The sequence below is a fragment of the Amphibalanus amphitrite genome, unplaced genomic scaffold (genome assembly GCF_019059575.1).
Source record: "Amphibalanus amphitrite isolate SeventyFive unplaced genomic scaffold, NRLGWU_Aamphi_draft 000028F_arrow, whole genome shotgun sequence".
In the NCBI taxonomy this organism is placed as follows: domain Eukaryota; kingdom Metazoa; phylum Arthropoda; class Thecostraca; order Balanomorpha; family Balanidae; genus Amphibalanus; species Amphibalanus amphitrite.
The window spans coordinates 1,114,212-1,130,582 of record NW_024881524.1 but is presented as its reverse complement, the minus strand read 5'-3'; the positions used below and the strand labels follow the sequence as shown (position 1 = coordinate 1,130,582).

At 48.9% G+C, this 16,371-nt stretch overlaps 2 protein-coding genes across 2 annotated transcripts in view; both read left to right on the top strand.

Annotated features, from left to right (window-relative positions):
• LOC122365648 (toll-interacting protein A-like) overlaps positions 1-2,373 on the top strand; it is a 30,854-nt gene extending 28,481 nt beyond the window's left edge. Inside the window, exon 7 of the mRNA XM_043337056.1 lies at positions 1,296-2,373. Within this exon, the coding sequence (XP_043192991.1) occupies positions 1,296-1,409 (114 nt within the window). The 3' untranslated portion in view covers positions 1,410-2,373. The remainder of the gene's footprint in view (positions 1-1,295) is intronic.
• A 7,403-nt stretch (positions 2,374-9,776) lies between these two features.
• On the top strand, positions 9,777-15,280 carry LOC122365642. The gene is made up of 2 exons (XM_043337047.1): positions 9,777-9,840; positions 14,656-15,280. The coding sequence occupies exon 2, from the start codon at positions 14,681-14,683 to the stop codon at positions 15,038-15,040; it is 360 nt and encodes a 119-aa protein (XP_043192982.1). The 5' UTR covers positions 9,777-9,840; positions 14,656-14,680; the 3' UTR covers positions 15,041-15,280.
• Positions 15,281-16,371: the final 1,091 nt, after the last annotated feature.

The following is a 16,371-nucleotide window of genomic DNA, read 5'->3' as shown; positions in this document are numbered from 1 at the left end:
TGCTGCTTGGTACGTGCACCTGATAATGCTGCGTACGCCGCGACTGATGCAGACACTGGATTAGAGTGGGCTCCGCCATGAATTGGCGCTTGCATTGTACTTATGCGGCTGTCACTAGTACATATAGTCATCTGTGGCAAGGGGCGCGTGGCGCTCTGCCCGGAGACGTACATTGAGAAGCATAACGGCTAGAGCCTAGAAGCATGACGTGTTGACTGCTGCAACGTGTGCCTCAGCGCAACCAGCACTGCACAATCCGGCTGAAGTCCATTTTTGAAGATCTGTCTCGTTGATTGCTGGATTAGATTTGGTAGGTAGGTATAGCGCGTGTCTTTCAGTGCATGAACCGTAAGCACAGACTGTGCTGGATCTTGACTATGGGCTTCATGTTTATTTTCATAATTTTGAAAGAAATTATAAAACAGATTGTAGGGTGGTTGCTGGTAATGGCTTTTAGAAAACCGTTTGTTTTGTCATTTGTATAAAGATATTTGTGCATTTTAGGAAAGTAAACAACTCTACAAGCCTTGAAACCTGGGCTGCAGAATCGGAATCGGGAGTCAGTCGGAGTCGATATCTTTAACTGAAGTCGGAGTCAGAGTCGGAGTCGATTGTGGAAGCCGAAGCCGGAGTTCGAGTCGCCGAAAATCCCGCGACTCTGCAGATATACCAGGGCTGCGGAGATGGAGCAGGAGTTAGAGTCGGTCGGAGTCGACAATCATGCCTGGAGTCGGAGTCAGAGTCGGAGTCGAAATGTAAAAGTCTGAATTGGAGTCAGAGTCTGTCACTGAAAATCCATCAACTCCGCATCCTTGCTTGAAACAGCACAGTTTTTCATTAGACTGACCCACCACCAGGTGAATAATAGCATTGACGTTTATGGCAGTTAGGCATAGCATGCAGTAATGACGTCATAATCTGACAACTTGAAAAAACATAAGCGGCGAGCGTTTCCCATAATGTTGCCGATCAGTATGTCGTCTAATATTCCAATTTTCACGAATGAGCTGCAAAGTCTTCTTGGCAACATATCTTGTATGCTGCTAAAATGCATGTTTTTGAGAAAAAATGATATCACTAACGCCCAGTGGTACCAAAAGGTACCACTTCAAAAAAGGATATTTCTAGAATTCGCACATTTACCAAACTCGCATGGTACCCTTAGGGGACCATTACCTCTAAGTCGGCAAATGGGCATTCGTGTGCGTTCGCTGGGGAATTACGGGCGTTAATGGGTTAAGCTGTTATCCCGTCTCCGTCTCCGTCTGACCGTCTCTCCTTGCGCCCGTCCACAGCTGAAGGAGATGTTCCCGGCCATGGATGACGAGATCATCCGCTCTGTGCTGGAGCAGCGCGGCGGCGATAAGGGCGCCGCCACCACCAGTCTCCTGGAGCTCACCGAGACGTAGTGGGGCGCTGCCGCCGGCCCGGCCACGTCTGTGTGTCTGTCTGTGTGTGGCCGGGGCTGTGAGGTCGGGGTGAGCCGGTCGTCCCATATCGCCCGGTGTTTCCTCTTCAGAGCGGGGCTGAGTGACTGCCGTGGTGAGCTCGATGGGAGTTATTGAGCTCACTGAGGGTGCGATTCAGAGTATGCACATTGCACAGCGGTTTAAGTAACGCCGCTGTACCGCGGTGTATGTCTTACTCGGAGCTTATTGGACGTCCTGACGTTCGTTTGTGTCGAAATCTCCCCGGGCTGCTATGCCTCGATGTGGCTTCTCATGATCCACGCCTTGCTACTCCGCTTTTTAAACCACCTCTGACCTCGCTTGGTCACTAAACTGCGTAGTGCGTAGTGTACTTAATGCGCACCTTTTCTTGCCTTCAATTTCTACCCAAGATACCGCTGATGTTCAGAGTTGTTTGAAGTTTGTTGGCTTGGAATGTGCTGTGGTTTTCTTCTTATTTTGTCATTTCAAACTAGCTGTCCGTTTTACGAATCGGACATGATCGTCACGATTGAACGAAGCGTGCGTCTCTCAAACCACCCCTCTGACGCTGCTCTGGATGCCCGAGTCTCGCTCTTGTAACGCCCAATGACCCGGGCGGACTGCCAGCCGGCCGGCCACTAACCCCAGCCTGTAACTGCACTGTTACCTCCCGCCCCGCACGCCATGCTTTGTGATGGGTTTCTGTAGGGGCCAGACGCCTCAGTGAGTTTATCCCACTGTGAGCCGCGCGTTCTAATTGTTTATTGGTTTGAATCAAAATGGATATGTTATATTCATACATCGAGGAGGCATCTATAGACGCTATTTTTGTATCTGTGATTATCATGGGCGGCTGTTGTGTTCAACGCTCGGCTAACTGCTGTAAATAGTGCTTCAGAGTCGTGTACGTATATTCACAAGTATAATAAATTTGCACGTAAGAGCCATTATTTTTCTGACCTTTGAGGACAAGTGAAGTATTAACAGTTAGATACGTATGCTCAGCTGTATATCGCTCGCTTATATACTTCATACGGACCTCTAGGGCTTCTTTTAAAAACCACGGGACCTCACTTTTCCGCACCAACGCATTTTTACTGGTGATCCGTCCTGCCGACACTCCGACCCGAGGTTCTTGTCCAGCTGCTGCCGACGCGGCAGGACGCTGTTACCTGTTGCCCTCGCCTGTTTCCACCCGGCGACTGGGAACAGGCTATCGTCTGGGCGTGTTCCGGTCGGGTCAGAGCCCGGAGGTCACACCGTCTGACCGCCGGGGTCACCTGTATGACCGCCGGGGTCACGAGACGTCTGCACCGCCCCACCACCCCTCTCACGAACGAGGAATGAAAGCGGGCGCCGAGAGCTGGCCTGACGCCCGGATCGAATGCTTGTTGAGCGGTGTAAATGCTGGGTCAGAGTGGTAGAGCAGGGCATGACGTTGCAACATTGGTAACGCTGATGACCATTTCATGATGCCACGTTTTTGCCACAACATCCACTCGCTGATAAGACAACTGTCATTCAAGGTTTTCGCATCAAATTGCTAATTAGATGTGTCATACGTGACTGAAATGTCAGCCTTCTTGCTACATGTTTGGGTAAATAGACCGACTTTGTGATCTGACCTAGACTTCGACGGTTGACCTTCGCTCAACTGACCTTTGCTTGAACTTGGCACTTAGGTTATGATGATCTTTGTATTTACGACTGGATGAGCTTATGACAACAGATCCCTCAGCAGTCAGCGTAACGTTTCGAAACCACTTACTGCAGCTAGTCTCTTATTTCGGTTATTTGACCTGACCTTGACCCGAACTTCAACTCAAAAATTATTTTAGACCGAAGGAGCATAAACCATCAAGTAATATTTTGATAGCTCCACCATGCACAGGATCTTTCAAACTCTAGCTTCGTGGCGCACCTGCTCATAATCTTGCGTCAGTTCTGGCCCTGTTAGCTCAGACACCTGTTTATTCAGAGTCCACGACCTCCCACCCCTGTCCTCGAAGGAGCCGTGTGTACCGTGAAAGGCACCGCCCCCCCCCCCCCCAGCCCCCTCACGTGTGTCCTGTTCTTCAATCATCCTTAGTGCTCATCCACGGGACTAGTGAGCCCACGAACACGACAGTACCGACCGTGATTGGTTTATAATTGCCGGGTCAGTGGGCCGCGACTGGGCACACCTGTCGGTGGGTCGTCTGCCTCAGGCTCAGATCCTGAAGTTAGCCCGTGGGTGAGCCGTGTAGTGACAGCAGTGGTAGGCCTACAATATCGTCATACGGATGAGATTATCGACAATACTAAAAAAAATAAAGCTTCAGAGCTCTTAAACTTGACTTCCTTTTCACTTAGAAATGTGTCGTGACACACTTAAGTATTTAGAGACCGCCTTGCTGCTTTAGCCCATTACTGTTTTATTTCGGCGTGTCTCGGTCTGCGCGGCACGCCTTTCCCGTTAGTCTCATTACAGCCGGCTACTGTAATGAGCCCCCACCATGCATCATAGCCACAGGAGAACGATGAAAGTAATGAAGCCTGCTGTTTCACCGGTAACCCGAGAAACCACCCTAACGAGCAGCATGAGCGGTGCGGGCTCCCTCACGTCCGTTCTCTCGGGGGACGGTAATGCACAGACTGTCGGCGCTATGCGTAGTTATCCGTTCAGTTCGTTCACTATTAACCCGCGCCCCGTTGGGCTCTGCCGAGCAACGCGCCCGGTTGGGGGGGGGCCATTTTGGCCCCCCCCCTAAGATCTCGAGAACCACGCAACATAGCGACAAGCGGTAAACGGCGTTGGATAGCCCCAACGGGGAACTACCTTGTGACCCAATTTTATTGACCTAGGTCAAACCGATGACGTCACAGGTCAGGTCAAAGGTCCAATTTTCACCGTTTACAGGCACTTCAAGAAATGCGTTGTAAAATCGAGTAAAATGCATTTCATTGAAAATCATCGATGGGGAAATGTTCTTCAAACACATATTTTGCTATTTGAGGTCACTGATACCAGGTCAGGTCACAGAGGTCAGGTCACGGGGGGATCACAATATGAAAGTGTCGTGTGATACATGTTTTATGGTCCATTTTACATGACAAATGCGATCATATGGGTCAGGCAGCCTTTGGGGCCAGCTTAGATCACGTTTTGGTCAAGGTCAGGTCAAGGTCAGGTCAAAGTCAGGTCAAATTAGGTCAAATTTCAAAGTTAATATTTTTGCATAAAATGGGTATCGAATCGATGCAGCTCGTCACGGGGAGTTCAATGGTGGTCCTTGTTTTGCCGTACGTGGTCTAGAATTGCTAAAAATTGAGTTCAAAAATTTGACGTCATCATTTTTGAACAGTTTTTTCGCTATAACTTGGCCAAAAAACGAGATATCGATCTGAAATTTGGTATGTATATAGAAGAGCGCTGGGACTATCACATATATTCCGGTTTTTTTCGAAATTCGGAAAATTTTTGGATTTTTTTAAAGTTTTTCTAAAAAAATCAATTTTTTGAATTTTTTTTTGGTCAAAAACCAAAAATTTTGAAAATCCGAGATAGCAGTTTTTTAGCGCCGCTTTTTGTCTACTAGACCATATAAAGAACTTTGAAATTGATTGATAACTGTAGATTTGGTGAGCGTTTCAAGATTGCATGTTTTTTGCTCATTTTTGCTCGAACATGACCTCAGTTTGACCTCAATAACTCCTGACCTAAGGTGACCTAAGACTTGAAATTTGGTGTGAAGGTGTCAAATTGATGCCCGGGAAGGTACTGAAAATTTGGCGGCGCTGCGCGCCGCCGTTTTCTTGCTATTCAGGAAAAACCACAGGGGGGGGGCCAAAATGGCCCCCCCCCCAACGGGGCGAGGGTTAACTAGTGAGCAGTGAGCACTTATCATGGCAGCTGTCCCTCACTTTATCGGTGAATGGAGCGTAAGCATTAGGTATGCCTGGGTCGCTCAGTGAATCCGCCGCCAAAAACTTGACGCGAGATATACTGATATGTCCAACTTTTCCACATTTCATGGCTCATGCATTCTCAAATGTCCAGTGGATGTTTACGTTTAGTCAGCCCCATGGAGGTTTATTCAAAGCTCATCGACCTCTGGCATGCTTGACCGCCTTACCGCGCACCTGTCCAGCTCGGGCCGACCTTGTGACTGAGGTCTAGGGGCTCTCGACCGTGGGGCCACTCGTGCCTTCGAGTAGGCCGACGCGACGGCGGGCTCTCCTTCGCTCAAGCGTGCTACTCAGCTGGGACTCAAGCGCTGACACATGCGATTCATGTTGGGGTAGTGGGTAAAAGAAGCATCGTTCTGTGGGTGACATACAATGCCGGCAGGGTCATCGAGTCTATGAGCTGTACAGTGTACATTACGTAACGAGTGTATTCTTATAATCACGGGAACTTACATTCATTCACGGGTATCACATCTTCCGTATTATAAGGTTTTATCCATCCCTCAACCCTACCCTCCCCACCTCTTCTCCCCAACCACCACACCGGCATATCAACCAGCCGGTGGTATGGTGTAACGCCGGCGCCGGGCCGTCCGATGACGCGGCACGTCATCAGACCCCCAGGCGTCATCCGGCAGCGGCGGCGGCTCTCGGTGACGGCCCGACGGCAAACACGGCTGCCCAGCGCCTATAAATGGTCTGCGTTTGCACAAGACATCTCGCGCTGCCATCGACGCCGTGCGGGCGAGGATAGCTAGGTAAATCCGTGTTGAGGTGCCTACTCAACTCGTTTTCAGCTAGCTCATATCAAATGAAGTGGCTGTACGGCCAATGCCAGTAATTGTCCCGAGTGCTGTTCGTCCTGCGAAGCGTTAACCCTCGCCCGCACATGCCATTTTCCCATCCTAGAACGCACATGGGGGGGGGGGTTGCCACCCCCCCCCCCCGCGCCATTTCGTTCCTGTTGGAGATAGAGCTTAGCGGTAAAGACCAAAAAGATTCTTTGGGAAGAGCCGAATCCAATGATATCCAGTTTTACCTGCTCAGGTCAGTCATTGACCTTCCAGGTCAGGTCAAACTAAAAAATGTTGCTGTTTTGGGTCACCGTTGGATATCAAGTGCGCTGCTTATCATATACCGATGACAACATGTTCCATGATAGGTGGGAGGTAAGACTGGCAAAAAAGGCCGAAATCAAGGTGTCAAAAGCTCACAAGGCCCATAGCCAACGCAAGATCTTGAGAATTGGCCATTTGGGTCATGACATGACCTGAAAAACAAGGTCATATCTCCGAAACCAAAAACCACAGAAACTTGAAATTTTCAGTGAACATCAAGAAAGGATAGAGGAGCAGCTATACGAAAAATCAGCCTTCTAGCTCAAAAAATGTTGAGTGCAGGGCAGAAAGACTACCTGGGGGGTGGCAACCCCCCCCCATGTGCGGGCGAGGGTTAACCCGCGACCGCCTGGGGGGGGGGGGTCGGATCCGACCCCCCCTCCGATTTTCTTGAATAACTCATGAACCACTTTCGCTATCTACTTGAAACTTGGCATACCTTCTCCCCCATCAATTTGACGTCTCCTGTGCAATTTTTAAGAAAAAATTTCCAAAAAGTTTTGAGATATATCGATTTTAGTGATGTAACTACGTGGCGTTTTTAGTCAAAAAGTGGTAAATGTTTAAAAAATCGCCAAAAATCAGGGTTTGAAGCAAATTGCAAATTAAGGACATCAAAAGACGCAGCTCAACGAGTTCTTTAAAATGGCTATCTCGGATTTTCCATAAAATGCGTTTTTCACCCCTAAAAATTCAAAAAACTATATTTTTTGGAAAACAGCTAATAAAATCCAAAATTTTGGAAATTTCCAAAAAACCGGAATACATGTTGTAGAGCTCTATTAGAACATTAGATGCCCCAAATTTCAACTTTCTATCTTGATTTTTGACCCCCAAATTGTAAAAAATAGCTCCAACATGCATAGGGCATGGTGACGTCATAAGCATTTTCGTGAATTAGAGGCACTTCTGAACATCGCATGTGAAAACAAATGGCACCACTAGATTCCTGGGACAAAGCTCGTCTAGAAAAGTGCATTTTTATGTCAAAAATAAAAAGTTGAAAAATTGACCTTTTTTCTTAGCCCTCGTTTAGTTATGTATAGTATAAACGATTTTTTATGCTTTCAATGCACACTTATCACCAGCACAGTGACTTGGGGTCACATATAACCATTACCATCGGATTCGGCGTGAAAAATAAGCCATAAAACATGTGTCGCACGCCCATGTAGCAGAAAGTGAAAACCGTGACCTTTCGTGACCTGACCTGACCTTGACCTGTACCTAGTATGACCCCTATACGCACATGGTACCTTCACTAGGCCTTTGAGGTCATTTTTGGTGAGTTTCGAGCAGCAGCTATCGATTCCGCTGTCCGTAAGCCGATCCATGCAAAACCCCTGAATTTGACCTTTGACCTGACCTTGACCCGAAAGTTGACCTCAATCTTAAAATCTTAAGAGTGCTTTGAGAAGGTCTCGTAGAGACCTTTCGAACGCCGCCTCGCGGGGCTCGATACGACCATTGGTTCTCGAGATAACAGGGGGGGGTCGGATCCGACCCCCCCCCCAGGCTGTCGTGGGTACGGAAATAGCCCAGGCGGTGCCGGGTTAATAAATGTCCGGTCAATCTTCATGCCTACTGCGTATAGTGCGTATACGTTACCTAAATAGGTGGTAGTTGGCGAGTTTTTTACGCACGATTGTCACCGTTCTATATAAAACACAGCCAGCGTAACATTCATTAAAACACTCTTAATTAATTATCGAACCTCAAATGCGAGTGAATCAGCCCTTTTACTTCGCCTCACCAGCATCTCACGAAGCGATATGTCTGCGCACGCACTAAGGGGCCATTATCAGAAGCTGCTCTCTGATGAATGACCTTGTTAATGAGACTCATTTCGATTTTTTCGTCGCCGCCGTATTTCGTTCACAGGACCCCGTTTCACACACAGAGCGAGACGAATCCTCGGTAATCGTCGATGGCGCAACGCGTTTGTCTGTTGTCGCAGTGCCCGTGTCATTAGCAAGGCACATGCGTGGTCGGCGAGCGCGTGAGAGGAGTCGACTGTTTATCACCCCCGCTGCCGTCTATTACAGAGACACGACCTGACGCAAGTCGGGGCGCGTCCGGCCGAGAGGGCCGCGCCGCCGGCGGACGAGGAGCTCTGTGATTTTACCGGCCGGCCGGCCACAAAAACCGGCGCCGGTGTGTTTGTGACTGCTCGGAGCGGCTGGGAACGGCGGGTTCCGCGCCAGTTCGCCGGCTAACTACTGCAGTACGACAGCGTCTTCATAAACGGGCCTGTCCTGTAATGGGCGCCCACCGCGCGTGTCGGATGATATCGCACGCTGAGATGCCGGTTTATCTTTCGGAGGGGAGAGCTCCAGGCATGTCATCGCCAGGCAAAAACGTCGGCTGGTAGGCAGAGGACGTCCCTCTGATGATGTCCGGAACAGCTCGGTCCTTTGTTGCGAGTGACGCGTCACAAATGGGTGCAGCGGAGAGGGTGGTGAAACACCCCTGGGTGTGCCGGGTCAGAGAGCCGCCGGTGGCGCTGCGACGCTATGGGATACCCTCATATCAGCGTCTGCTCGGGCCGGAGCCATCCGAACGGCCATCAAGTGCAGTAAACAGGGCAAGATGGACGGCCACCACGTCCGAGCGTTTTTATTGGGGCTGGAACGGGGCGTGAGCGCGGAGAGGAACGCGAGGGAGGGAGGAAAATAGAGGGAGAAAGTGTCGAAGGAGAGGGGATAGGAGAGGGACGAGAGATAATTAAAGGGACAGAAGGGCGTACCTACTACCTGAGAGAGGGAAGAGAAAGAAGTGTTTAACGTATAGGCTCATATCCAATATAGTTACGACTAAAAAGATGTGCGTGTAATACAAGCATGCCTTTGTGGCAATCTTCGTGCAAGCCTTCAAGCCTTCCTTCAAACGTTCAAATACAATGACCTTTAAGGTCAAATATTTTTAATAAGGTATATATTAGGGAATTTGAGATTCTGACCCTAGCTATCGAATGCGACCTTCAGAAATCGGAACGGACGATCGGTGTAGGAAAAATCGGGGACTCAATTTCAATCCGTGATTTGACCTTGAAGATGACCTTGAAATTTGAAATGAATACGATATTCGGAATCAGCGTCCCAAACTGCATCGGATAGGTTGAGTTTAGTTGAAATTCGGACTCGACGCTGAATCCGTCGCGGAATACGACGCTAACTTCACGCACGTCAAATACAAGCCTTCAAACACTCCAGTTTTAAACATTGAATGCATTGCATGCCTAAATTATGGAGTTTGGGCAGCTAACAGTTATATTAGGCCACACGACACGCGACGCGACATTCCTCGGAGCGCCGAGGGGCCTCATCACACCGTTTTGATGCAAGGTGAGCGTAGACTTCCTGATGTATTTCGTCTATTAACTTCATCTCCGGTTATCATCATTAAAGGGACCCTCCCACCTTCAAAAAAGTTTATGAATTGGCATGAAAGTGATGTCGCTCGGTTCAGAAAGAGCGAAAACGAATATCTACCAAATTTCACCGAAAAATATTCACCGGTTTTCAAGATATTAGACTTTTACTTTTGTTTACTTTTTTTGGGATCTCCGCTGTTTCTAGCGACTTTATTTTAGAAGTGCGGCGTTTGCGGCAGATGTTGCGCGCAAATAGCATATACCACCGCATGCTACAAAACGTTTTAGTCAAACATTAAAAAATCGTTAGATATTTGCGCTGACGTCACACATTCAGAGGGGTATTCCTAAGCATTAGCCCCTCTGAATCAAAATGCTGCAATTTTGAAATTCAATATTTCCGATTTAAGGCATTTCTCGATGTTGTGAGTGCCGAAACCGGTAATTGTGAGCCAGGGACCCCATTTTGGCTATCTCAACTCAAATCTAATGTTAAGGTGGGAGGGTCCCTTTAATGTAGTCAATCCTACAGGCCTGCAAGAGCAGCTTAACTGTGCGGGCGCGCGTGGCCTTTGATGTCATGGTATGAGGTAATCCGTGATCTTATTTTGGAGCCATATGCTCGATTAGAGCGAGTGGCCCCTTTCTACCGTCTCTCTGCTCTGTAACTGTCCAGTATGAGTTGTTGGACAACAGCAGGCGCTAGACAAAATAACTCCGAGATGAAGCTTCACAATCGGAGGTAATTTGATGAGGTCGTAGCCTTGCACGATGAATTTCGTAACCGGAATCAAAAGTGCGTCCACTTGGGACTAGAGCATGGAATCTGAATTGGACACAGGAATGTGCAATGCACATGCATGCTTTCACGTGCCTGAACAGTCAGCGAAATGGAGCTATCCAAATTAATCCTGTAATGATATCCTAATTTGATTATTAAATGCTGGGCTTCATTCAACAACCACTCCTGCAGTAGCCATGCTTATAATCGTACGTCAATTTCTTCAACAAAAGAAAAATCAAAGTACGCGGATTGTGTGGGGATAGGAGGAGTGGATATTTTTAGAGTTTATTCACACAGTTGGGGATAGGGCCGATAATACCGCCGACTGCTTTAACAGCCCTATCACTTTAGGGTGCCGTAAGGTGGTTCAGTACGTCATGTGACCTTCTCGACCCTAGATCAGCATAAGGTGAGATTTCGGCCTCATTGTTCACAGACGTCCGGGTGTAATTTGGTGAGACTTAAGGGATCAGGTGGCCGACAAATTGTCTGCACAGCGAAGGCCTGATTTTCTGAAATGGATAACATATGTACATGTATTAGCAGACACAGTATAGGTACCTATACAAATACCTATCGGTGTTCACTGGCGGTCCCAGGGGGGGGCACGGGGGCCATGGCCCCCCCTTTGGTGCTGAAAGGTGGGGCCATACTATCTTTTGGCCCCACCTTTCAGATCGAACAAAAGTCCTAGAAAAGCTTTTCGTATGTTTCATTTTCTTTCTTGCGCCATCAAAGGACGTAAATTTCACTCATGAGGGCTCAGTTTCGCATTCTGTCAATTTGGTGGTCAGCGTCGCTGGCACCGGTTCACGAGTATGGCCGGATCTTATATGGAATATCAGCGTGGGTTTACTTGAGGCTCTCGTAGGCCCAGCAATGGCTGGCATGAGACCCTCTTCGGCAGTGGTGGGTGGGCCCTGCTAAAGGAGATTGGCTCTAAGACACTAAAGTAAGACCTCATGGGTTGGTGCTGTGCACCTCAGAAGCCCGGTGGTGACGCCGTATGCCGGCTTGGTTTCTTAAGGATTAGCGTGGGAACTCCGGGGCCTGCATAGAGTTTGCATGAGCTAGTATGTAATCTCAGAGGCATGTGTGTAATGTGTACACAGTGGCGGTCGCGGGGGGGGGAGGGGCATCAGGGCCATGACCCCCCCCCCAAGGTCAATAAAGGGGGCCATCATATCATTTGCCCCCCCCCCCTCAAACAACCAATGGGCCCCCATATAGGTGTATGGGGCCCTGGCAATTATTCGATCGTCACGAAGCTCAAAAAAAACCCACGCCCAGCTATTAATATAGCTCCCACACCGGTCTTTGAGCGTCCTACACTGACCTCTGAGGGAACTTCAGTGGCGGTCAAGTGCCCACGTTGACCGCTAAGAGCCTACATCAACCTCTGAGACCCCACATCTGGCCTATGAGGGCCCCTAACAGGCCTCAGGGGTCCCAACCGGCGTCTGAGGGTCTCACACCGGTCTCTGGTGGCCTTATTTCTGTCTGTGGTGTCCCAAGACGAACCTTAAGGTGCCAATGAGGGCCCCGCACTGGCTGCTGAAGACCCGATGCCGGCCTCTAAGGGCCTGCATTGGCATTTGAGGAGGGCCCATCTTGGCCTTTGAGGGCCCTCTGCTGGCCTCTGGGGTCCAACGACGGCTCATGCCGGTCTTTTAGGGCCCCACGCTGACCTCTGAGGGCCCATGTTGGCCTGTAATAACCCACATTAGCCTCTGAGAGCCCAACTCGGTCACTGATTGCCTCAAACTACTGGCCTTTGTAGTTTGCAGGCCCTGTACTGGTCTCTGAGGGCCCTAAACTGGCCTCTACGTGAAAACATATATGGGTGGGTTTCTGAAGATCAGAGGGCTCACGCAGTCTCCGGCACAGCCTTACGTTGGTCCTGATCGAGATTACTTTGCGTCCTGATGGTCCGGCGCAGATTCCCTCATATTTCGACGTCGGGACCCCATGAGCCGGCGTGGGTCCTGGGGCTGGCAGAGACTGATGAAGTCCTTAGGGCTCAGGGCCAGTCTTTTTAGCAGTAAGACTAGGCAGGTTGAGTGAGCCCCAATAGAGCCGCTGCGAAGCCCCGCAGGAGTCGCGCGCGGCCCTCAGATGCCAATTTTGAAAGCTCGGAACCTGTGGGGGGTCTCCAGAGGTCGGTCGGTGTACCTACTCTCTCCCGCCGCCACACAACTAGGTATGTTACCTATATGAGTAAATGTCATAGTCTGAAAATGGTCTCTGGGTTTCACATGCTTGTTCAAAGCAAGAGGTATCTGTACTTTTCCGAATTGTTTTATAGTGGTAAGGTCATGAATCCGCGTGCCTGACCTTCCAGTATACCTATGCTACAGGGTTGGGCAGATAAATTGGGACAAAATACATATTTGCATTCAGAACGCCGTAGCTTAGAAATTTGTAAACGTAGGCATTTCAAATTTGGATCACATATTGTCACACCAATTTTACACATTTATCACCAAATATGATCACTGTGGTCCACCTGCATCAGTCCTTATCGGTGCCTGGACTGGCCGCACGCGCGGCGAGATCTCCCTTCTGAAATGGCTCGTAATTGTAGCCAACTGGCACTGCTGAGACTCACCACAGTCACATGGGGACGTTCGTTAGACTCGGCCGCAAAAACGCCCCAGCAACCAGAACTTGTGTGGGCTGAGGTTTAATGAGGGAGGGGCCATTTAGCCTTGGGTACAGTTTCCGGGATCCTCCGTTTCAGGAGATTTTGTATTTAATTTACTGTATGCCGGGGAGCTGACTCCTCGAAGAGCATCACTCCATGCAGGATGATGCCTTCTTCCATCTTGTTGATTCGAACTGCCGGAATAATGGTTAGGTACGCTGTAAGGGCGAACCTCCTCCCGATTCCGTAAAATAAGGGGCCCCACGTGGCCGTCAGAAGTCACCGAGTGGAATGCCATCACCGAGGTCTGCTGCATGCTTTTTGGAACTAAGATCACGTCTTCTGGGCTGGTTGCGATGTTTCATGGTGTTTGCGGTTGTTCATATGTTCGGTTATGGGGATACCATCGTCGAAAAAGACCTGCACGTGCTTGCTCGCTTCTCCAAAGCCCTTTAAGAGGAAACAATCTTTTTAACGTCACAGCTGCTTCAACATCTATGTTAACAGGTCGATATGCATCAATGCATAAGAGTACATGTTTGAGGTGCTGGTATATCGCTTTCTCATGGCGCGGCTACCTTCGTTGTAAGCTCGCGCCACTGTTTTCGCGAGGATCCTCTGATTTAACTGAATTTTTCCTTTTAGCCCCCCTGGAAAACCGGGGGAGCGGCAGGTGTCAATGCAATAAGTATGTAAGGATGAGTCAACATCTTCTCTTCCTCCAACGTTTACGTCTGTTCGATACACACTACTTTCAGCCATTTGATGGAGCATAATTAGAGTATTGGCACGCATGTGGGCGCGGACTAAGTTGATAGTGACTTGCTTAAGCCCACGTTCTGTGATCAGCCGATTCAAAATTACAACGCAACCTGCATAACATCGAAAAGTATTCATTAGCCCATATTTACGTTCAAAAATTATCTTAATCACTCAAAAAATAGTCGTTTTAGAGGAAGTTGAAATTTGTCCCAATTTATCTGCCCAACCCTGTACACCGATCCGTCGTCATGGTGCAGTGGGCCGACCGGTGGAAGCACCGTGGGACGGGAAATGGAACTGGTGATTTTGCCTTAAATTGAGCTTAAAAATTTCACGCAAGAATCAGATGGATGAAGCATAAGTAATGCCAACTGCGCGGCACCTCGTGGACGTAAAAAATTAGCCGATCACCCCCCCCCCCTCCCGGTGACGGATAAATGTTATGTCCCGCGAGTATGACTTTGGCCCCCCCCCCCCCTTTTGCTAGCGGCTGCGACCGCCAGTGTCGGTGTTTCCATAGATAACATGAATCATGCTCTCTATGGTGTTTCATATCGTGTTAAAAGTCGTAACACCGACTTCAACTCCATCAACAGCAACCTGTCCGGCACCTCGCGCACCATGGTGGACTGGCTGGACGACAGCGACCGGACGACAGAGCGGAGCGCTCTCACCGGCCGCCACAAGAAGTTCACGCCGCTCGTCAGTATCGCGCCGTTCTCGTCGGGACCGCGGTCCAGCGGCGGCGTGAAGGTGAACCTGGTGGCGCCCATGAAGAACGGGGAGATCATTACGGAGAGCCGCAACAAGTTCGAGATGGTCGAAAAGCGATCCGCCGCCGATCCGATGACGAAGAAGATAGCAGAGAAGATAACTCGTCTCGACGATCTGATCGATGAGAAGCCCAAGAAGTTGGAGGAAAGGACAACCACCAGCGTTGAGATCACTAGCGCCGACTCTGAGCGGAGCCCTATCGTGTAAAAAAATTACCTTCTTATATGCTTATCAATAGCCTTCCGGATAAATGATGCTGTCAAAAAAGTAAACTCAAATTAATCAAATTCAGCATTTAAGTTGAATTTATCTAGTTCTTTGTGTTGCGTGAGTGGCATACTATATTTGTTTATTTATATTTCGAACAGCTATCTGAGTAGCCGATTTGGTAATAGATAGACGTGAACAAATTGAATGATAAATGAGACGCATGATCGAACCTAGAGCCTGATAACATATCGGCGATAATTTATCGCCGATAAATGCCTGATGTGTTATACCAGACACGAACTGGAAAGGGTTGCCTCTTCTGACATTGAAACGTGCTGTGAGTGAAAGTTTCCCGTGCCATACGGCCTATTTGTAAGCTGGTTGATGACGTAAACAATTATGCGCCAGAGAACTACACTGAAGTGACTAGTAACCGATAAATGTGACGAATTAGGATCAGAAACGGCGATGCGTCTTGCTTAGGAGCACCCCTAGGATCTCGTGGCACCCCCGAAAGCCTCTTTTCTCGAACTGCAACTGATGTGTTCTCCTTCACGATGCTCGTGTATTTCCAACAAATGACCTGGATGACTAACTACTACAGTTACAGATGCTCAGAAATCTACAAAAACCTCAATACCGCACTTTTAACAACATACCAAGACCCATAAAATAAAAAAAATAAACAAATTTACACATATCCGTCAGCGCCGGCAGTCAGCCGATGTGTTAACGCGCACCTGTCTGACGCTGGTTTCAGCTGCAGCCTTGACACCCACATTTCTGTCGCCTCGTCGCCTCGTTTGCCTCAGAGCAGACGGCGCTGTGCGGCGCCGGATCTCATCTGTCTGACACCTGTCACATGGGACGACGACAGGTCGCAGCAGTACTGCCCGGACGCTCCAAAGACGGCGGGTCTGGCGCGTCTTTCCGGTTGGGTGGGTGTGTCCGTCACCTCTCTGAGACAGTGGGAGAAGGGGAGCAGCTGCTGACGAATTGCGAGTGGTGAGGACGGGAGCTAAGGGTGCTGGATGTGTGCTAACAGGCGATGTGTGAGGCGATAACGAGTGCGTAAGTGGTGATAGACCACTGACATGTTTAGGTATTGTGTAATTCGATGCATACATCGAATTATTTAAATGGAATGATTAACTATTCTTATACATAAGCGCCATATATGCAGTTAGATTGTCACCGTTGGGGCAAAGGTAATTAATCAGAAAATACTTGACGCATATATTATAAATATAACATTAAGCGAGTAAATGGAAGAAGAGAGGCAAAGAGAAGGACGGTCGGAGTGTATGTAGTTGGTCGCTTACATTGGT

Coding starts and splice junctions, on each gene's coding strand:
- LOC122365642 (XM_043337047.1), top strand. CDS start 14,681: ATGGTGGACTGGCTGGACGACAGCGACCGGACGACAGAGCGGAGCGCT.